The sequence below is a fragment of the Chelonia mydas genome, chromosome 15 (assembly GCF_015237465.2).
Source record: "Chelonia mydas isolate rCheMyd1 chromosome 15, rCheMyd1.pri.v2, whole genome shotgun sequence".
In the NCBI taxonomy this organism is placed as follows: Eukaryota; Metazoa; Chordata; order Testudines; family Cheloniidae; genus Chelonia; species Chelonia mydas.
The window spans coordinates 17,822,625-17,846,131 of NC_057856.1; the positions used below are offsets into that span (position 1 = coordinate 17,822,625).

General features: G+C 42.3%; 1 protein-coding gene across 28 annotated transcripts in view; it reads right to left on the reverse strand.

Moving 5' to 3' along the window:
- The window catches only part of FBRSL1 (fibrosin like 1), a 733,202-nt gene that overhangs the window by 58,714 nt on the left and 650,981 nt on the right, over positions 1-23,507 (reverse strand). For all 28 annotated transcript variants that reach the window (XM_043529090.1, XM_043529079.1, XM_043529089.1 and 25 more), the window contains one exon: positions 13,241-13,286. In XM_043529090.1, coding sequence (XP_043385025.1) covers positions 13,241-13,286 — 46 coding nt within the window. The remainder of the gene's footprint in view (positions 1-13,240; positions 13,287-23,507) is intronic.

A 23,507-nucleotide genomic window follows, 5' to 3' on the forward strand; every position in this document is an offset into this window, starting at 1 on the left:
TAACTCTATTCACTTCACTGTCATCTTCACCAGTGTACCCTCGGAGCTTTTTATAAGCAGAGGCAGGGATGACAGGCATTTGTTGTTTGATTGAATACGCCCCATTAGTACATTGGAAAGTAATCGGCTATACCCATTACTGGCTTGTTCGGTCTCTTATGGCTTCTTGTATCCCAGGTGCATGGCAAGAGGAAAGCCTCTTTAATAGCTTCCCTTCCTCTCCTCCTGCATTTTTCTTTGGCCCAGAGATAATTTCCTGCTTTAAAATGTGATGCATACAAAGAAATAGCACTTAAATGCAACCTGAATGTTAGAATCTATAGATAGAAGAAAATGGAGCTTTACTGGAGGGGGAAGGAGAGGACTGTATTATGCAGAAAACCAAGCCCTGCAATCCCATGTTCCTCTCTGAAATCCAAAGAGAATAGATGAGCAGCATATTTGAAACTAATTACTATAAAATCCAACTGGATTGTCCACCCTCCCCATCTCCCCCTCTCAAAAAGCCTTCACTGAACTTTCTGTGTGGTGTGTATATTTTTTTAAAGTCACCAGGGCCAAAACAGTCCAGCTGAAGTCAAAGAAAGTGCAGAGTAGTTTTTGTGTGCAAGCACAATCGTTCCTTAAGAGCACTCCCTCGCTCTCCCCCCTCTCCTGTCTCTAATGAAGGTTTGGTGTCTGTCCACAAAAAACAAACATCAATCAGGCAACAGGCTGTTCCTTTCCCCCTGTTGCTGGTCTGAAATAACAGTCATCCCCCGCTGGGCTGGGAACACCACTTCCCTGTCCAGCACACATACGGAAGAATAGAGGCGGGAGGGAGGAGGGAAGAAACCTCGCTCTTAGGTGCCAGAATACACTATGAGCTGTGCTTTTTGGAGCCAGAGAAAACTTTGGCACACAACAGCTTTTGCTTTCCTCCATCCCATTGGGCACATTAATTATTTAACAGTCAACTTGCGAATTAGAGGGGGGAGGCAGGAACACAAAGCTCTCTCACCTTCTTCCCACCTAGTACAATGTGTGTGTGTGTGTGTGTGTGTGTCTGTCTGTCTGTCTCACTATCAGACAGGACAGAAGACTGCTTAGAGCTTTCTGACAAGGACCCCCTTGTTGGCTTGTGACAACAGCAGCTTTTGACAGCATGCGACAGCATCTGGAGCAAACGAGTTACGGAGCAGGGAAAAAACAACTGCCCTGTGTGTGCTCCCTAAGGAAGCCAATGTTTTTATGCATTATAAGTGGAGGGGGACTGGTGTGTTTATCCTGGGTTTCAATGTACTTGGAAGTGGAGATGCAACCCCATGGCTAACTGAAATAGGTTTATGGTTTGCAACAGTGGTCAGCTGCATCAAAAAGTTATTTAACATGTTTTCCAGCAGGGTAATGTAACATTTTTGGGAGTGTGTGGAGAAGGGAGGTAATTAAGTCTAATTTGGACACAGATGACTCGCAGATGTTAAGAATCTTTTGGATCAACAGCTCTTCTGGCACCGTGGAATCCATAGCCTTGATTGCTAGCTGAGTAAGAAAGAGCTGGCAGCTCCTGCCTGTGTGTAGGAGAATCATAGCGCTGCCAGTCAATACTTCAGCGACAACAATGTCAGAGCGATCATATTAAAATGGGGGGGAGGCAGAGAATTCAAATCAAATCTGAGCCTTTCCCCTTTGCAGAACTTCTAATACTGCCTGATGGGAAAACCCTCCCAAATCACAACCCACCAACTCTGTTTATTTAAAATTAACACACTGTGGTGGGAGAGTCGGGTCATGAGCACGGCAGGGTAAGCCTGCCAGTAGCAACAGAAGCAGACTCAGCGAGAAGCAGCTTTACACAGGGACACCTGGGTGGCATGTTTAGTAAAGGCCTACAGGAAATGATGCAGAAAAAGGTTATCGTAGCTGCCTCCATTCAGTGAAGGAAATGTTTGCAGCAGGCAGGGGTTTGAACCAAAAACCTGGATCCAATGCTCCTGAATTACTGGGGCTGCTGGGGTATTTCCAAATTCAGATTTTGCAGTACGGGTGGATCTGAAAGCAGTACAGGTCCCTGAAGAAAAAGTGAGCAGCGCAAACAATCCAGTACTTTTAGCTGCACCAGAGCTCACCTCCAGACCACAGTGTAATTTAAAGCAGCTCTAAATTACGCCTGGCTGCAGTGACCTGCAATGAGGCACTCTGCTGCTATGTATTGCTGGAGCCATGCTCTTTCTCTTTCCTGAGACACCCTCTCTATGCCATAGAGCTGATATAGGACTGACTGTGCAGGCTTTATGCCAACTGGGGTGTCCCCTTATGCTGGGGGGAATCCTGAGACAGCTGTCTGCTTAGCGAAGCTTTACTGTGCCTTTATGCTGCTGGAATGGCATAAAGGGGCCAGAATCTGGGACAGGGTCTGGCCTCTAACACAGAAGCCTTCCAACCAAAATGTCCAGGGTGCTCACAGAATTGGTATAAAAAGTATCAAATAATCTACTTTACCGTGTCCATTCAACCAATCTGTACAGATTTTAACTGTCACACTCTAGCTGTCTGTTTCAGGTTTCTATCTGGCTTTAATCGCTGGTTCAGTAATAAAAACAACAACATTCAATGTTCACACAATTGTTAGACTCATTCAGTCAGGATGCTTCGTAGAACCCCCACCCCTGGAGCCCATCACTAGTGTCTGGAGAAGGCCAGCCACATAAAAGATCAACTGAACAAAGACAGCCCTTCAATTTGGAAGCCAAGCCCCATAGAACAGAGAGAACTAAAATGCTGCCTATTTGTCTGCATGAGGTTGGCCCTCTCCTATCACCCGTGCTTAGTGGACAGGTTCCCAGGGTGCAGGTTAATTTTAGCAGTTTTGTGTGCAAACATCAACCCATTGCAAAGCCTGTTGACCTTTAATCTCAACCTAATTTGATTGGTGCTGCCTGCTTCTAAATTTCTTCCTCGTCTGTCCCAAACCAGGTCACAGGAGAAAGGGATCAAGCGCCAGAAGAACGGACAAGCCGTCCTCTTTAGGAAACACTGTCAAGCTGCCATGTGCAGAAAGCATAGTCCCTCAGTACTGGATCATCAGTGAATGCAAACAGATGCATATGGAGTGAGCAGAGACTACAGCAGCAGATGCGGTTTCATGGATGTCTGGCTACCACCAAAACCATGTGAGTTGAGATCTAAATAGCCTTCCTTATGCAAAATGAAAGAGAATGAAACTGAAGGAAACTGGCAATTACATAATTTTACTTCTTTTCCAGCCCACTCACCTGTCACTGGGCGGCTCTGGGCTTGCACATGAAAGATACAAGCAGCAAGATGCTTGCATACACAATGACTTTTTCATTTAATTAGATAAAAATTCCAATGTTAATGCCTGGATGGATTGGACAAGCAGAGCTGGCTTTTTTCAGGGTTGCTGGAACATGTGAACTATCACTACACAATATCTTAAAAATACAGTTTTTCACCATGCCAATAGTGCAACTATTACAAATAAGGTTACTTTCAGCACCCACGGCTGGGGAGGAGTGGGAAGGGGGGTCATAAAACCAACAATGGGAGTAATGATATGATGTTTTTAAAATAGCATTTCTTTAACCCAACCAAGATGTAGGGACTGTGATGGTAAGAGGCCTGCCATTTAACATTACTAGTAAATGTACTTTTTCTATCTGAGCTTCCTTGGATTTGTAGCTCACCCTGCTGTTAACTTTTTGCTCTGTTGAAATGTAACACCCATTTCACAGGAGAAAGAGATCCACAAGTCTGACTATTTCCTTATGGATAAGCCCTATAGAATTTATTAGTGATGAAACCAATAGGTTTCTTCAGAACCATAATAAGAGGTCTGTAAAAATTAGTCTAAAAACCCTTAAAATGGAATGAAGAATGAGAAACTTTCCACAAGCTTTTGAACCGTCCTACAGAATCTCATAGCAGGAATACGATTCTCTTAAAAGCTCTACAGGAGAGTTTTTAAAACCCCTATACAAAGCTTATATTCCTATTAACTTCTGTAAGACTTTTCCATAAAGTTCATTAAAATGAAATGAAGATAGAGAGTTCAATTCTAAACAGCACAAACACTGGCCAAGTTTAAAAACAATCATTGTGAAAAACAGGGCAAAAAACAAACACACAAAAAAATACCAGGCCAAATTCCAGTCTCAGCTATACTGCTATAAAGCCAAGTAAGGTCAATGGAGTTGCTATAGATTTACACTGGAGTAAATGAGAACAGATTCTAGCCCAGAGTATACAGGAAATGTCCGAGTTCCGAGTGGTGGGGAGGGAAGGGAAGGGAAGGGAAGGCCTCATGCTGCAATTCATCTGACCAGCTCAGAACAGCATTAAAATACTCTGCAGGGAACAGTGTCCAGCCCTTGTTAACCAGCAAGGGAGGGGAGAGAGAGAGAGAGAGAGGGAGAGTGTGTATGTCTCTAGGATGACTTAAAGGAGAAATGAAGAGGCAGGAACATTCAAGGCTTGAAGGATGCCCCCTCAATATTGCCTCATTCCCTCAGGAGAGGCCAGGCCAGGCTGCTGCTAGTGATTCAGAGATTTACACATTTCAAATGAAGCTAATATGAAAATCAATTACCGAAACATACAGCATGTCAACTACAGAACTGCTGTGGAGAATGAACTATTACTGCTTGCCACACAGATTGATCAGGATAGCAAGCATCCTGCTCACCAACCTCATACCCTGTGCCTCCCCAGATTAGGAGGGGGCCCTCAAGTCTCCAGGGGGAAGGGGCGAAGCAGCAGCTTGCTAATGGTATTCTCTGCTCATGATAAAGACCCTGTTGCTGGAGGTTGGTGACTCACTGGGAATTACAGACCACACCAGCTGTGTGCACAAAAGAGTAACCAGATCCATTTGCAATTAAAGAACACACGGTGGTCTCACTGATCACTTTCATTGATTGCTCAGAGGGAAAAGCAGGATGACCTCAGGGTCAGTTCCAGCTTCCCCCATGAACCCACCTCCTTACCCTCCTGCTGTCTTGTCAAATTACTTGCCGATTGTCGGTCTGGCCTCTGCTATGCTAGTGACCTGCATGAAGCACACAGTTACTGTGTCTGCAGGAGTCCCTAATGAGCTATTATACAACTCAGGACAGCTTAATATTGGTCACCTGTCAAACTGCTTCTCCCAAATAGAAGTATGAAGCATGGGGGTGGAGGGGAACAGAGAAAGGAACATCAGAGAGCTATAAAAAGATCACAAACACATGGTGTAGCACACACAGAGAATGCATAAAAAGAACAGGAGGACTTGTGGCACCATAGAGATTAATAAATTTATTTGAGCATCAGCTTTCGTGAGCTACAGCTCACTTCTCCTTTTCTTTTTTGCGGATACAGACTAACACAGCTGCTACTCTGAAACCTGAGAGAATGCATATGCATTGTATCTAGGCAGTAGAGAAGGATGACACTATTTTACTAGGAACAGACCTGAATTGGATCAGGACTTTCCTCAGAAGGCCAAGGGCATTCATACCCGACACACTGGTTCCAGACAGTCTCACACTGATGAGGCACTAGTTAATGGATTTAGACTCAACATTTAGTTTTCTGGTTAACAAAAGCTTTACAAAATTTAATACAAATAGACAGTGTTTTCAAAGTTAAAAAAAAGGGAGGGGGGCGATTAAAACGGATATTGTGTTTGGGTGGCTGTGCTTGGATTTAAACATTAGCACCCTATTAATAGATCAGAATGGGAAATCAACTGGAAACGAAAGTGGAAACTGACCTGTTTGTTTTTTCATTGCTCCACCAGAAAGAAATGCAAGAAGTAAACAAACAGAAGAAAGGATGCAAAGCATACCTGATTTTAAAAAAAATCTTTTAACTTCAGTAATCTGTTACTAGTAGCCCAGTAGGAATTATTTTTTTAAATGTATGATTTATAATCTCATGGTCTCTTTAGCTACTTGTACATGAACTTGGAAAGTTTAAATGTGCCTAGTGAATCACGACAGTTTATGCATGAATATGCCAGTTATATTTTCTTTGCTGCTAAAAGTTTTTTTTATTTTAAATAAAAACTATAATTAAAGAAAATAAACCATCCTTTTCATAACATTTATACAACCATGACTTTGTTTATTTTATTTTCCTTGGTACGGCACTGCATTCAGTTAGCTTTCCACAATATTTAACAAAGCTGCATTTAAAATTTAAAATATTTAAGGAAATGAACAAATCCTGTGGAGGAAGGGCAGTCGAGCAAATAGACTTTTACATTACCCTAGGCAATTGTGTGTGTGTGCGCATGTGTACGTGTGTATGTCTCTCTCTCTCTCTCTACTCCAAAAATATATCCATGGCTTGTATGCTTTAAATCAAAAAGCAATTTCAGTCTGTAATACTCAAATAAATAATTAAACACGGTTTTATCTCTCACAGTATTGCTTCTATTCATTCCAATCCCACTGACAGGAACACAGCTACAGACCCCCATAACCTTAAAACAACAAAACAACACACATGACACCAACCAGAAGGCCTAGAAATGTTTGTAATTCAACTTTTCACCTCTTGGCTGTAGCCCGACAGGACAAAGGAAGCTTTATCCTGGCAGATTACAGTGGAGGTGGCTGTCTTAACTGACCGGGTGGTGGGGTGGCAGGCGGCTGGAGAGAAATGGTACTAACAGAATCTGCCTAATTGTGTTAGACAACAGTAAATTTGTATCAATATTAAAATCATAAATTGCCCTTCTCTGTAGCCCACTCGCCTGATGGCATTTCTGGCTGATGTAAGCTTTACTCAGTGAATTGAACAGTGGCGGTTGGAAAATGGTCTCTTCCATGTTATTGTGACATTTTCCTTGGACCCACTATAGAGAGAGAGATCACGGTGTAGACAGCTATTAAATAAGCCTTACATGGGCAAGCAACTCCCCCCCCCCCCCCCCCCCACGCAGATACATTATCAGTTATAAAGAGTCTGCAGAGTGCCTTCCAGCGCCTGAGCAATGCAAGGATTCCTGCAGAACCCCAGTCTTAACGGCTGTTGTTCTTACTCTGTTTTCAAAAACCGTGACTCAGTAGCTCTGACCTGTGTGATTGTCATGGTTACCCAGATGGTTTTTGAAAACCCAAGAGTCCTCCTCCTTTCTGGACACTATATATATTATATACGGATGTATGCATGCACATTCAAGGAAGCCCGATAGCTAATGTATTAATTAATCCAAGGAGTGGTTAGATTGGATTAGAAATTTTAGAGAGGGAAAGAGGCAGGAGGCCTTGGATGGTTCAGGTGCTGGATCCCATTATATCCCAGATCCTGGTGTGTGTCCAGTATTGCCACCCAAAGCATTCAAAAATCATGAGACGGGCTTAAAAATGAGGTTTTCAAACATAATACATTTGAAGTTCTTTTTCACGGCCACCTGGTTTTTGAGTGTTTGGTGGAGTGTCACATTATCAAACTTTTCTTTGTAACCAAGCAGGCTAGAAACTTACTATTTTTAAAACTCAAAACAGAGTCTCATGTAATGACAACTCCAGGAGCTGGGGCTTTAAAAACACCAAATAACGTGAGATTTGTGACAAAAGAGTTGAGAATACCGGTGGGGAGGGGCTTTATGAGCAGTCTGGCCATCTAGTGTATATTAAGGGTAATGCTTCTGTTAAAAGATTTCCCTCCTTGCCGGTGATTAACGTGGCTTCTCATTCGCAGATGTGGCTCTAAATCACCACCTTTAAATTCAGGCTGCAAACATTATTGGACTAGGTTTAACAGGCATCATAGAAAAAAACGCTGACTCTGGAATTTCATCAAAGCCTGGGTACGTTACAAAATGGGAAATAGGAAGTTGGAGGAATCAATGGCAGAGCCCTTAGTATCTGTATTCCTGGCCCTTCCACTGAGTTGGTGTATGACCATGAACATGTTTACTACACGTCTCTGGGCCTCACTTTACACACATGATTCTGCTACTTACCTCCCTGAAAAGGGTATTGGGAGACTTGCTTAATGCCTACAGATCACATCAAGATCTTCTGGTGAAAAGCTCTACGGTGTATTATTTCTATTCCCTAGTAGCACCTAGAGATGCCAAGTGACATTGGGACCCCATTGGAAAAGGCTTTATATAATCACATAATGAGAGACAGTCTCTGTCCCAAAGAATTTAACAGTCTCTGTCCTACTCCGGAGATTTTGTATTTCTAGCTTTTAAAATGATTTAGTGTGACAGTTTAGAGCAGAAGGAAAAAAAAAAAAGAAAAGAAAAGAAAAGAGAAGAGAAAAAGGAGAGACAGTCCCCTTAAGGCAACAATATTATGCAGCACTGATCTCAGAGGAACAGGGGTTCTTTTTTCTGGTTCAGATGCGCTCGTCAGGACTCTGAGTTGTCTTTTAACAAGAAATCTCTCTTGCTGGCCCACGGCACACTTCTGTGGTCAAGAGGACAAAATATAAAAGAAGGAAACTTCAAAGAATTATAAGTTGCATTAATCCATGGGAGTGGGTGGTCATGGTGCATCCCATGGCTAACAATTATGGCCTGCGTGCCGAGCAAGCCTGGCTCCCTCTTGTCAAAGGGTTAAGACACGGACTGTATGCTTTAGAGCTTTGGGGACACGTACAGTTCACGATGAAAGAGAGCACTTCAGAGCTCTATGCCTATATGTTCAATGAAAAGTGACAGTGTATGGTAAGCATTTTTTTTCCTGGAGAAAAAAAATGGAGAAAAGAAAAAAAATAAACCACCAAACCTATTTTCACTTATTATTACAGTAAGAACAATGCTTTATATTCTATACTCTTCACAAAACCTCTCAACAAAGGATCTCAAAGCACTTTATAAACATTAATTAATTAAGCCTACCAGCATGCTGGAGTGGCAAGTATTATCCCTCATTCTGTGGATGGGGAAACTGAGGCACAGAGGTTAAGTGATCATCCAGCAAGTATGTGGCACAGCTGGACAAAGATCTTAGGAACATGGATTCCCAGTCAGGTACTCTATGCGTCAGACAACATTGCCTGCCTAATTCAAAGTTCGGGCCTGATCCCACAGATGTTGAGCGCCCACAGCTCATATTGACTTCCTAACCACCCCTGACGGCTGTTCCAGGCCCTGTGCAAAGTTGTGGTGCTGCGCGCCATCTGGTTCCTAGTGGATAGGTGGTCATCTTACAAATCCACATCTGGCAACCTAGCTGGAAGCTTTGGAAGAGGTGCCAACGATTCAGTGGACAATGACACTGAATTCCCATTTCGCTTCCATGAGTTATTGCTCCAGGTCAGGACTGAAACACATTGGCAGGGATCAGTATGGAGAAGCTTTCAATGCAGCTTCCCATGCTCTGCTTGCTCTGGGGACAGAGGGTTTCACTCTCCAGGAACCTTTCACCAGCATTAAATCCACTAAAGAAACATCTATTTTAAGAACCCCTTTCAGACTGCAGTACTCCCGCTGGCTGAGGAAGGAGCTGGGTTCAAGAGAGAACTCAGATCTCCCCAAATTTTCTCAGCATTAGGATCTCGGTTTCAAGGCTTATTGGCAATAAAAGCTCTCCTTGTTCCTCTGGCACCCTACTGGTTATCTCACTGAAAGAAATGGCACGGGGCTGGCACTGCATGGACTGGCACCACCGGGGATCACCAAGAAGAAAGGCCCTTAGGATATCTGCATGTACCACAGGGCATAATCATTTCCCTCCAATGAACAAGGGACTTGCCTAAAAGTGAATCAGTAGCTGCAGTGCACCAGTAGAGCCTTAAAAAACTGAACACCCCAAATGTCAAAACACCAGCCAGATTGTGGTCACTTTGGGTTTTTAATGGGCAAATGCTCCTCTGGCCTGGTGCAAGCTGACAGATGAAGTGAGCTGTAGCTCACGAAAGCTTACGCTCAAATAAATTGGTTAGTCTCTAAGGTGCCACAAGTCCTCCTTTTCTTTTTGCGAATACAGACTAACACGGCTGCTACTCTGAAACCAGACAAATCTGAATTTGTTTCAGAAGCTCTTGCTCTTTTTCCTCTTCTCAGTCTCTCCTATCCATCTGGCTAGCATGGAGCTTTGATCTAGCTTGCCTGTGCACTTTATTTTTTCAGGTCCTGCCAAGCTCTCCTCCCGCCCTCCCACCATTGACTGGCTGGGAGAATCCTGCATGAAAAGAACAGGGTATCAGAACAAATGGGCCTCTACGCTTTTTACTTTTCATTACTATTTTCTTGTGTGGGGTGTTTAATCACTCTCTCTCCAGGAAGCTCCAAGTCCTCTAATTCAGTCTATTTCACAGCTGTGATCACTGAGGTCACTTTGGGTCAAGACACCTCCTCTCCCCTGCATAATGGCAAATGTTCCAGGGAAGCTGACTGCTACATAGTACATCTGTTGTCACACATCAACTTGTGTCAAAAGAGGGGCACAGCAGCAATGGCCTTCTGTTGTAAGGAGGGGAAGACAAATGTAACACTGGGAACATTAAACAAAAGATTCAGCACCTAAGACCTTTTGAGAATCTGAGCAGGGTGGTAAAAAGTTACATTTTACAACGATTCCAGACATGGAAAAGTAAAAGTTGCCCATCTTAATACTTCATTGCGTTGTTAATCTGTTGGTAAACTAGACTGACACTAATATATTTACTGCACCAAATGCATCCTTCATGTAACTGTATAGAAGTCAGTGGTGTTACACCAAGAATGAATCTGACCTACTGTGTTTAACACCCCCTCCCCCACAAAAAGTCATGTAAAAAAGGCCAACAATGCAGATAACCTAGAACTTGCTAACTAAGAGATTAATCTCTATGGAATTCTGGATGCTCTTCAACAAGAAAAAATGGAATTATAATATATTAAAATAAAAACCTTATTGAGAATTTACAAGCAGCGAGTGCGTAAACTGGTCTGAAAAAAGAGGGTGGTCTCCCACAATCTGAGCAGCACTAGCTTTGGTAAAACAATGCTGGAAGTGCACCCCCTCAGTGACCTGGCTTGATTTTTTATTATTGCTTTTTGCTGGGCCTGTAACCCCTTGCAATCTCCCCGCCCTTCTCCCGAAGCACAGATTTTCAAGGAAGGGCACAATGTGAACGCCTGCAAGAGAAGTGTGTACCCGTTGCACCATTTATGCGTGCAAATCAGGAAACTGTATGTTTAACTAATCCTTTGCCTGCACGATTGCTCGCACTTAGGACTTAAGTCAATTTTGGTATCTTATTAATGGAGTTTGAAATGTCAGTCCTTGAAGGTCACCTTCTCTCTGCCCATATGGTATCACAAAGGCTTCATCATTTAACACTGCCTTTAATTTGCATATGAGAGAGATAAAACTCTGGTGTAATCGTATAGCAGGACTTGTAACATTAACCAGCGTCAGAATTTAGTGCCGTTCAAGCTTCTCCATATAGATCTATCAATGCTACTCAACCTGACCTTGCAATACAACTGCTATGCTATACCATGCCAATCCTAAGGTAGTCTGCCCACACAGTCTCAACCTTTGGCAAACAGCCTGGTAGACATGTGTCTACACCAAGATCTATGTAGAAGCTAAAGATGAGCCACAAAATTCATATCTGGATTGAAACTTTCCCAAAGCCTGGTAGTATCTGGATCCATGGCAAAATAAACGGGTAATAATTTTCAGCTCCAGTGATGGAAACACCAGTGAATAGATGACTCCAAGTTGTCAAGTTCACTGCCACCGACACATGATGGACAGCAACCTGAAAACTCATGTTGCTGAGTGGCTCTGAGATATCAAGGGGAAAAAAAACAATCAGACTTTAATAACCACAGAAACCAACAAAGCTGCTGAAACTTGAATGTAATCCTCTAAACTAGATCACTGGGCCACATTTTCACTCAGACTCCTGGAGTTTTGTTTTTGAGAGCGAGCTGTATGGGATTTGGGCTTACCAAGGTTTGGCACCTAAGGTACACAATAGGGTGGAGAGAGGACAAATGGTGTCCATCCCCCCGCAGTCCCTTTGCTTTTTTTTTTTTTTAATGAGACTGCATAATTTTGTGAAAACATCTGTAAATGTACTAATGTCACACACTCACCATCAGTTTTCACATTTACCATTTAAAGTTTGCAAGACTTGGAAAGAAAGAATTTCTAGCACTTACAGCCTCTAAAAAGGCCAGCCCAACGGTGCCTGGAACCAGCCTGAGACACACACAACAAGTAATAACCAAAAAGCCTTTTCTTGGCTAGCTTCTGTTCCTATACAGTGGTGAGGTAAACGAGTCCCCTCTTGAAATAACCTTTTCACGCTATAATTTCTTATTAATGAGCCTCATTTTTCCCCTTCAAGGCATTTGTGTCTCCCTAGTAGTCATCATTGCTCTGAAATGGTTTTTATTCTGTAGTTCAATATAAGGAACACTGCAGAACAGCGTTACTTACTGGCAGTGTATACAAAGCCATAATGTCAGCTTTCTTGCACGACAGAGCAGAACCATTCATAGCATAATGCTTTCAATTCTACACAACACTCTTCTCTACAAGGCTGTTCCTTAAATATCTTTTGTCCACAGCATTCAACCAAGAGTGAGATTATCCACAGGAAGCTGAGCAACAAGCCAGAGTAGCCTTATATTACCGACAGACTGAGTCCTAAAGGGAGGGCTTGGTATATTTAAAAATGTATTACTACAATTCCCAAAGGAAATCTGAACAGGCCACGTCTCTTAGCAACACCCAGTGTATATCACAGGTAACTCTCATTAATACTAATGGGAGCTACGGGCTAGAATCCTGCAATATACCGAGCACCTTAAACTTCACTTTGGAGGATTGAGCCCTATAGATATAAATGTTCTGCATGCTGGTGGGTGAAAAGATATTTGAATCCTTGAGACAATAATATAGATACACAAATATTCCTTAGTTTTTTTTTTTAAATGAGGATTTGCTTGTATTATTGCAGAGTGGCAGCTCTGCTATAGTTAAAGTTGATTCCTGTTTCGTCAATAAGCCCTCTCGTTAAGACATTTGCTACAAATCTACCATCTGGTAGGGGAAACAAACCAGCCTCATCTTAATACAAGGTGGCTGGGAAAATTAACATAACCATTGCAAGCCTGTGACAATGTGAAGTTGTTCTTTTTGACAACACTACGTGGCAAGACTGAAGTCACTGGCTTCCTATTAAATTCAATTCCTGTTACACACACAAGATTTTTGGTAGTTTCATACACTGAAGGAGTTGCTTGTTCTTATGGTAAGATAAGAAAAGGAAAGTGTTTCTTCAAAGCACCTACCTTTATTTGCTGCAGGGGAAAACAGTTTCTCGGAGCCTAAAGAAGCCTGAAAACAAAACAGAAAGAGGGTTACTGACTCTAAAAGAGAATATAGGAGTCTCTACCAAAAATACATAGTCCTTACAGAACGAATCAATCTTCATAACTGCAGTTACACACTGCACCTGGAGGGTGCAATGTTGTGCCATTTAAGAATAAGCAGGAATCTTGAGCAGAGGAAAGAAAAGCATATAAAAGCACTGTCCTGTTCTCACTCAAGTACATCCTCCTGTCTCTTTTATTCAGGCACCCATGCAACACACAAGCTATTTTTTTCATGATTCTTCATATGAAAATACAAATGAATTGGCTATCAAGCAGAAGTAACAACATTTCAAAGTCTCTCTTGTTGAAAATAAACCTCCTCTCTTACTGAATACACAAATCGTAGTTGTGTAGTGACAGTGCAAGCTACAGCTATATGCATCTGCACAAATAGAGGTGTTACATATATCATACCAAATGACAGACACAGCTGCTATGCACTGAGCTGGTTATGGGCTGTGTTATACTATTTCAACTCCATCATCATACTGTACTTGTGCTCCTTACAGCTCTGGGAAGTAGTTAAGAAATCCAATTAACCTAAACCTTGTAAACAGCTTCATGATAATCGGGGTCACTGTGTTGCAACCGGGATGATAATGACAGACATTTAAAAAACCCTTCATGGTAAATAAAGCTTTTATTAGTTATTTGATGACTTTTTTTCCAGCTATCAAACAAAGTACATCTACTTCAGCATAAACAAATTTATCGTTTATCACTAGCTGATCATTTCCTGGTCAATAAAGTGTCCATAGAGACTGACAAGCTAATTTTTGGGCAGGTGGGCATTATCAACATGTTGCTAATGTCAGAGTGATAATTATCAATATCTTCTCCAAGTTTGCATCAAACTGAATAAAAATGTGATACAGAGAGAACAAAACTGGAGAAGCTAAATATAAAAAAAAACAACCCAAAACCAAAACCCAACTCCAACACTGCTTTAAAAAATAATTAATTCAACTCAGGGCTGAATTAAGTTGATTTTCTTTTTGATTTTACTGATTTTATTCTAAGGTGCCCTGGGAGGTTTACATGATAAGTGAGCGATGATTTGTATTGCACTGCTACATATTTTAGACAGTGATTTAGAAAGAGACAGTAAAAATACAGCAAGATCTGCAGCAGATATAATAAGAAAGAAGAAAGAGTCATCTCTACCAGTATTATTTCTAAGGAGCACAAAGTCAATCTGCAGCGATCATATTGAACACTATAAAAAACAGAGAGGGAACACAACATGAAACAATGCTGAGGTTGAGACATCAACTCACAAAATAAGTAAGGATATTCTGAGTTGAGCCTGCCTCTTCAGTCTTGGTGTGTATGGTCATTGCATACCTTCTATCAAATTGATCCAAGATAATGGTCCAAATTCTGCCTTGAATTACACTTGTATCACCTTTGCTGCATGGGTGAAGCGGAGGGCAGAATTTACTCCTTGACTTTGGCTAGTTATTTCCTGCTACACAGTAATGCTGCAATGGCAGCAGTGTATAAAATAGTTTAGAGCCAGCTCTGAATTTATTATCCATGCGGAAGACCCTCTTCCAGATATTGTTAAACAACGTTCACCACCATCTGATAGAAAACAGGAATGCATCTGAATCAAAACCCTGGGTCTACACACGAGGATGTTTGAAATTTGGGCTGAATATTGCAGCTCGGACATAGCTCCTAAAACCAACAACTTACATACATACAAGATTTGGCCTAAAAGTGCTTCATAAACTTTAGGCAACATAATGCTCACTGGAGGTGGGTAAATAATATTACCCCACTTTACAGATAGGGAAACTGGCAAAAAGAAGCCACTGACTTGCACAAAGTCACAGACAGCAAGTCAGCACCAGAGCCAGGAATCTTGAAGCTCAAGTCCCTGCTCCAACCATAAGGATGGCACCTTTCCACATAATTCAGCAAAGAGGGAGACACAGACTCACACTGTTGCCAGAAAACATCAAATCATCAGCTAAAGAACTCATCAATATAGTTTAAAATGACATCAGAAGTTAAGAGAAACAAGCAAGAAATTTCAGGGTTAAAGAGCAAATAAAAGATCTGGGATTAAGACAGAGGGAATGACACAGAAAAACAAGCTTTAACATTCAAGAGTCAGCATTTACAGAACAGGGTTTTCAGCACCACAGCCACAGTTTATAGACATAAACCTTCATACCTAGTGTTTACATTAAGTTTTGCATACATTTATAGAGATCTTTGCCTCCGGATCAGTACTGTTTTTGGCTTAAGGGCCATTTCTGAAACAGAAAATGCCTGCACTACAGTTTATTCACAGAATTACTCTAAAGTCAGTGAGGAAGTTGGGGAAGGTAGAAATGAGACAGAATCCGAATACATCATTCAATTCCATTACTCTCCCTTTAAAGAAAACAGACACAAAAACCTATGGATCTGAGCAAGCCCACTAATGAGTGCAAAAATCTAGCAAACCAAAGCATATGCTAAAGTAATTGCCCTCCCACATTTTCTGCTGTTTCAAGCAATTCATTTGCATATGTTTCAGAAGGGATTTTTTAAAAAAAAGTGGAATTCCTCCCCTGAGAGCAATTCAGCCAGTTAAGAGCCCTTTACATGGATGGCTCAAGCCATTCAGGAATTCATGTGTGCATGTGTTTGGTTTAGGAGCATGAAGCTAAGGGATTTCCTTTCCTCCTCTCCCTGCCCACCTGAAGCAAAGTCTCAGGAATGGGGGAAGACAGTTACAGGGTTACAGAGCAGAATGATTTGTGTACTCCTGGAGTCTTTTGCTGCTTACCAGATTTTATTTTCATCACTGGATGATGCAGGCAGACATTCTCAGCCTGAAGCCTACAGACTGAAGACACTTCTAGTCTTTCTTGTGCATTTGGTGCCTGTCCTTCTCTTAACTACTCTTCTCTTTCATTTTCACAGCGCAGCCAGAGGAAGATATGTTTTATTAAAGCTGTCGCTTTGGCAAGACCTCTTTCTTGATGAAATAGAGTGCTCTACATTTTTCATGTGTTGCAGACTTCTTCCCTGATTCTCTTACCCCAAAATGAGCATGCGTGTGCGCAAACACACAATTTCACAGGATAGTAAAGAGTCTTCAAGGTGGTTCACACCGCTGAATCACACAAAACTTTTTAAGATCCTTCCAGCCTCCATTTAAGGGAGCCTGCAGATTTGTACCATGACTTTTTTTGGGGGTGGGAGGGGTAGGGGGGACTTATTTATCAGGGTTGCTGACAACTGCCAATTCACTGCTGCTGTTTTGATCTTATTTCCTTCTTCCACTCCAATGTCCTACCTTCCCCAGTTCTAAAGAAGAAAAGTATCCACCCAGTTCTGGGCTTAACTTTAAATGGTGTTAAAACTACTACACATATAACTACTCTTTCCCCCCTCCCCTCCCGGCTTGGAAATGAAAAAAAGAAAACCCATGCTGTTTCCTCATTGTCTTGCTCCTTCTGCACACAAACTAATAGCAAACAGAACACACTGGGGCTCACATTTTCAGCTCCTGCTACCAGAAGCCCCAGCAAAGGCAGTTTTTGCTTTAATAATGGAAGGTGAAAACCACAAATGATGCAGCACATCCTTTCTCCCTGAAGACAAATACTGAGGTATAATAAAATCCGTGCCTCATTTGTCCTGATTCCTGCTAACACAGGACATCAGAAATGTGTAGCCCTTTTACAGATTAATAATTTAAGGATTATATACAAGAAAGAACAATGGCATCACACAAAAGACAGCACAATAAAACTACGTCAGGCCTCCCAATAGTTACTGATTTTTTTCCCCCAGCCTAAAAAATTGTTAACAGGGAATCAATGCTTGCTTGGCATTGAAAATAAAGGCCATATAGATCTTCCTGGAGCAGAAAACACCAGTTTCCCAATCCAGAATTGATTCATCAGACAACATAGCTCTGCTGTACGCTGGCCCCAGTCCTGATGCTTCAAGCATCCGACCACAAGGCACTTTTCTGCTAGCTAGCTCCAAATTTTGGATTCACAAAGAGCAAAACTGTATGGTGACAAGGGCCAGGTGGACTGGTTCTGTATATGTAAGAACCAAACCTTTGCCCCACACTCAGACCCATTTCCCTTTGGAGGAGAGAAGAAAGGAGGTTGTAAAATGTAGCTTAATTTTCATTTTTGGAAAGACTGCAAACCTTCTTTCAGAGTAGCAGCTGTGTTACTCTGTATTCGCAAAAGAAAAGGAGTACTTGTGGCACCTTAGAGACTAACAAATTTATTTGAGCATAAGCTTTCGTGAGCTACAGCTCACTTCATCAGATCATCGGATGCATTCAGTGGAAAATACAGTGGGGAGATTTATATACATAGAGAACATGAAACAATGGGTGTTACCATACACACTGTAACAAGAGTGATCACTTAAGGTGAGCTATTACCAGCAGGAGAGCTGGGGGGGGGGGGTGTGAGGGGGGAACCTTTTGTAGTGATAATCAAGGTGGGCCATTTCCAGCAGTTGACAAGAACCTCTGAGGAACAGTGGGGGGTGAGCGGGGGGGGGGGGAGGGGGGAACAGTTTTACTTTGTGTAATGACCCATTCACTCCCAGTCTCTATTCAAGCCTAAGTTAATTGTATCCAGTTTGCAAATTTATTCCAATTCAGCAGTCTCTTGTTGGAGTCTGTTTTTGAAGGTTTTTTGTTGAAGAATTGCAACTTTTAGGTCTGTAATCGAGTGACCAAAGAGACTGAAGTGTTCTCCAACTGGTTTTTGAATGTTATAATTCTTGACATCTGATTTGTGTCCATTTATTCTTTTACGTAGAGACTGCCCAGTTTGACCAATGTACATGGCAGAGGGGCATTGCTGGCACATGATGGCATATATCACATTGGTAGATGTGCAGGTGAACGAGCCTCTGATAGCGTGGCTGATGTGATTAGGCCCTATGATGGTGTCCCCTGAATAGATATGTGGACACAGTTGGCAACGGGCTTTGTTGCAAGGATAGGTTCCTGGGTTAGTGGTTCTGTTGTGTGGTTTGTGGTTGCTGGTGAGTATTTGCTTCAGGTTGGGGGGCTGCCTGTAGGCAAGGACTGGCCTGTCTCCCAAGATTTGTGAGAGTGATGGGTCGTCCTTCAGGATAGGTTGTAGATCCTTGATGATGCATTGGAGAGGTTTTAGTTGGGGGCTGAAGGTGATGGCTAGTGGCGTTCTGTTATTTTCTTTGTTGGGCCTGTCCTGTAGTAGGTAACTTCCGGGTACTCTTCTGGCTCTGTCAATCTGTTTTTTCACTTCAGCAGGTGGGTATTGTAGTTATAAGAATGCTTGATAGAGATCTTGTAGGTGTTTGTCTCTGTCTGAGGGGTTGGAGCAAATGCGGTTGTATCGTAGAGGTTGGCTGTAGACAATGGATCGTGTGGTGTGGTCTCGATGAAAGCTGGAGGCATGTAGATAGGAATAGCGGTCAGTAGGTTTCCGGTATAGAGTGGTGTTTATGTGACCATTGCTTATTAGCACCATAGTGTCCAGGAAGTGGATCTCTTGTGTGGACACCTTCTGTTGCAGCTAGGATCCAATCTCAAGAAAGGCTCTTCTCACAATAAAACTCATCCAGCTGAAACCAACCAGTGCTGGAAATCTCACCAAAAAAGCCTCTTCTTGGGAAGCTTCCAAACTAAAAGGGATGGATATGTTCCAAGAAGCCTCCAGGGCAGACCTGCAAGACTTGGGAGTTTCACCTATTACTAGGATGTCTCTGACTGCTTTTCATTCTTCCCTTGCTCTCTTTCCTCTGATTTTACCCACCTCTTCTGAGCTGCTGCAGCTGCTATACGGCTTGCTCAGTGGAGAATTTCACCATATGTGGGTGGCTAAGGCTTTTGCTCAATGCAAGTTGTTTCTGGAAGTCCCTTTTTCCCGCTTTATACCAAATTCCTTCCTTCACTGCTAGGAGCAGATTGATACACATGGGAAGATACAAAAGTAGCCTGGAGTTCCCCCAAACGACCCAGTAAACAAGAAAGCACCAAACACAGGAAAGGGACAGAAGAAATGTAATGCTCTAGGACATCACTGCATATATTTTGAGGAGTCATGTAACATTTGAACAGGTTTCAGAGTAGCAGCTGTGTTAGTCTGTATTCGCAAAAAGAAAAGGAGTTCTTGTGACACCTTAACATTTGAAGAAGCTGTTAGAACTTTGAATCTTTCAAAAACAGCATCAGCATCTGACAGAAACTTCTGATGCATTACGAAGACAAATAAAATAAACAGAATAAAGTCAGCTAGAAAAACTATGAGAACTGCAAGTTGATCATTTCGCACAACATCACAAGAGAAATCAATCTGAGGTGCAAAGCATGTGACTGACCTTTTCTTGAAATCGTCTAGGAAGCATTATTGTTGATGGGGACAGGGCTAATTAACTGACCAACAGGGAATATTAGACAGCTGTGCTGAGGGATTAAGCAAGAAGAAACAGGATACACTACACACACTCCAGCTACATTTTACTTTTTGATCATCCTTGGACTGTGAAGACACTGTCCCCATGTGAACTTTACATAGAATTTATGGTCTAGATTTTCAAAAAGGGCTCAGCTCCCATTTGGGCACCTAAATAATGGGAAACAACAGTGCAGGGGGCACTTCTGAAAATCTTTTTTAGGTGCCTAAATGGTAAATAAGCTCTTTCGGAAGTGTAACTCCAGTTGCTGAAATGGAGGAGAACTTTTGAAAATCTGGCCACTCACCTTCAAGCCAAGGTTCTATCTATTTAAATACCAAGCTCACTAATAATAAGTGATAACCCCTAAGCAAGAAAAAACTCCAGATTTGGGCAATACAGGCAAAAGAATGCATTGTGCAGATCTATCTAAACACAATACAAAAACTTTTGCTGTGCTGTAATCACCTGATAACACATGGTGGAGAAATTCGCACTATGAACTACACTCAACAGGCAACTCCTTGATAAAGTGACTGCCTTAAAATAGCCTAAAGGTTTCCGGTACAATTCTGACCTTTCATTAAAGGCCTTTCTATGAGCAACTGATAGGTGTTGGGCATTAGGGGTGAAGGTTCACTTTAACAGAGGCTTCACTAGTAACAGGAAGCTTCTTGGACTATATTCTGTTCTTGCCAAATGTCAGGCAAAGCCCCAAAGTCAAGTTAATTGACATAAGTAGTGTGTGCATCCAGTAATATTGCTGTCATGGAAAAGGGCATTTCATAGCACACCTTTTTTCTATTCAAAAAGGCATCACCTCTGCCCCTTTTCCACTTGAAAATTTTTATTTCTCAGTAGCCCCAGAACCTCTGTGAATATAGATTTTCTTGTGTTTAACTTCTTGGTCCTTGGCCCAGCATCCTCAAGGTTGGCACAGTTCTTGGACTAGAGTCAGCTGCACGAGGCTGTGGGGAGCCTGAAAGCACAGGACACGGGGGCAGTTCACGGCTGCACTGCAGTGTGTGTAGTCATGCACACCAGTGCCAAGTGGATGCGAAACACGACCTGATCAGAATCGCAAGGTAACATTTTACACCCAGGTTGCCTTTACATACACAAGTGCACAAGCTGCAGGACAATGGTGAATCAAGCCCATAATTTTTAATGTAGGCCCTATATTTATGGCTATTTTTTCACCCTACTCTCTTGGCAACAGAATGGTGTGTTGTATAGAAAAACAAAACAACATTTTGAATCCAGAGCACTTTCCCCACCACTTTACAATCATTTTGAAGGAGGCTGAATTATTTTGGATTAAAAAGTAACTGTAATTCTGTAACACATGCCACTCAGATCTCTGGGTTTGTTGCACAGAAGTGCCCTCCTTTCTGCGCTGGAAGAGAAGTCTTTGCTGACATGATGCTCTGGAAGCAGCACGATGCCTGACGTACAAGCATGTCTGTTATCAGAGCCTCAGGGCAGAGGCCTGCTAACTCCTCTTTCCTCCCTGCCCCCTTCTGTCTTCTCCCCCACAAACCCACCCCCTAGAGAGCATCTACAGCTCACTGTTTCCCTTTCCTATTCCCTCTGTTAGCCATGCTTTGTGATTCAGCTTCCTCTCAGCAATTGCTGCCTCCCAGAGGAAAAGGCCAAACTCCTCCTCCTCCCCACCCTCGCTCCACAGCGCTAGCTTTGTCTCTGGACAATATAAGTAAATAAATAAATGCATTTTTTAAAAAGGTCAGAAAGTTCATGGGGCCTCAACAAGACTGGTCCTACAGCTGTGGAAGGCCCCCTAAGCTGTTCTCAGAGACACTGAGCAGAGAGAAGCATTTCCAGCTGTCCTTGTTAAACACAGCCAAGAAGCTTCACTTTACATTTTACCCTGCATGTCCTTAGTTACTTTAAATGAAATTGCACTATGGGGTAATATTCTCTCTCATCTCAGTGCCCTTCTCGCCAAGACTACCTCTAAAAGTGCTGCTGGGGCTCATCACAGTTTTACGCTCCTCTTTTCCTTTCCTAATTGGCACTGGTATTTTCTTTATCAAGTGCCCAGCCCCTGTGTCTTTCAGATCTTCCACACCAAACACATGCCAGATAATCAGCGGAAAAGCCAGAAGTTCCAGAGGTGAAACAGAAACTGCTTTCTTTTCTCTTCCAACTCTTTCTAGTAGGAAATTATTTTTAATTGTGATAAATAGCAAGATTACACTCAACTCTTCCTTAGGCTCTCTTCTTAATTCCCTCCCAGTGGCTAAGAGCACCAGCTTGGTCTCTGGACAATATTTGTCTATGAATTATAAAGAGTGGAGAGTCTTCTGGACATCTCATTTGACCAGGTTGTGTCCTCTCCCTGTAGATTAGTGATGGGAAAGATTCACTATCTTAAGGTCAGCTAATCCGCCCCACAGCTAGTACAGAACTATTCCTTATGGTGCATTGTTCCAGGGTTTTGCCCAACCGACTTTGAAACATCTCAAATTATGGAGCTTTCACACCTTCTCCTGAAAGGCTACTATACTCCATGACAAGAGCTCACTGTCAGGAAGGTTTTTCTGATATTCAGCCTGTATTTGCAGTCTAAATTTTATTGCATGACCCCCTCGATGCTGATACATAACCATAGAGTTGGCTACTGTTTCAGCTTTCATTACAAAATGTAGGAGGAAACTTGTCTATGAGTAGGAAAGGTTGGGAACACTGTAATAACACACTACTACACTAGTTTGTATTATTGTCATTACAGCTTGCAACTATCCAGCCAAGCTATCATTTGGCTGGGACACAGATTTGATTTGTGTTAAATCAAAGGAATGGAAAGTGCTCTCTGTAGAATTACCTAAAACTTCTTATAACTCAAAGGCTGCATCACAGAGAGGAGCGATGTGGGGAGGGCAAGGAATGTCTTGCAAATGACAGGTGGCAGACTGTTGTTAGGTACCCACCAAATTACTCTGCTGCTCCCAGGGCTGAACTGGCATTTCATTATCCCAGCTCTTCTGGACGGATGCAGACATAAATTCACACCTCATGTCCTGGTTTCCATTAAACTGAGTAAGAATGCAAATGCTGGCACCGATGGGGAATGCCAAGCAAGGCTTGGCTCGCTAGAATAAACTCCTAACTGTGGTCCTTGCCAGCTACCTGCATTTATCATTGTAATGGCCTGCCAGACAGGACTTGGCAACCTAGGGAAAAACGGGTGGAAGGAGGAGGGAGAGGAAGAGCCATATCTACACTGCAAAGCAATTCATTTCTGTACCACCTGCCATCATTGTAAGGGCAACCTTAATTTTATTTTCTCTTTTAACCAATTACGGGTCACCCAAATCCCGCCTGGAAACTGCAGCAACACAAATGGCTGCAAATCACATTCTGGAGGCCAAGAGGATTTTGCAAGACATCTGATTTCATATAAAGGTTACGGTCTGAGAACGGCTGCAATACAAAAAGGCTCCAAGTAACAATCTGCATTGGCAGGCAAGGAAGGAACAGCTTCTGTGATCTGTCGCATGTTGTCATCTGTCCTCAGATAACAGGAGTATTATCAATGAAGTCAACAATGGAAGAGTTATTGGGATTCAGCTGAACAAAGGAGCTGATACAAATTCAAAAAAATATTCCTCCCCTCAATTTTTAGGGATATATCCTTGATTAAATAAAAAATAAAATTAATGTATGTTAAATCAATGGGAATGTTTGACTGTAATCACCCTTGCCACATAAGCAAAGTAAATGCTTCTCATTTTGTCCTTGACTC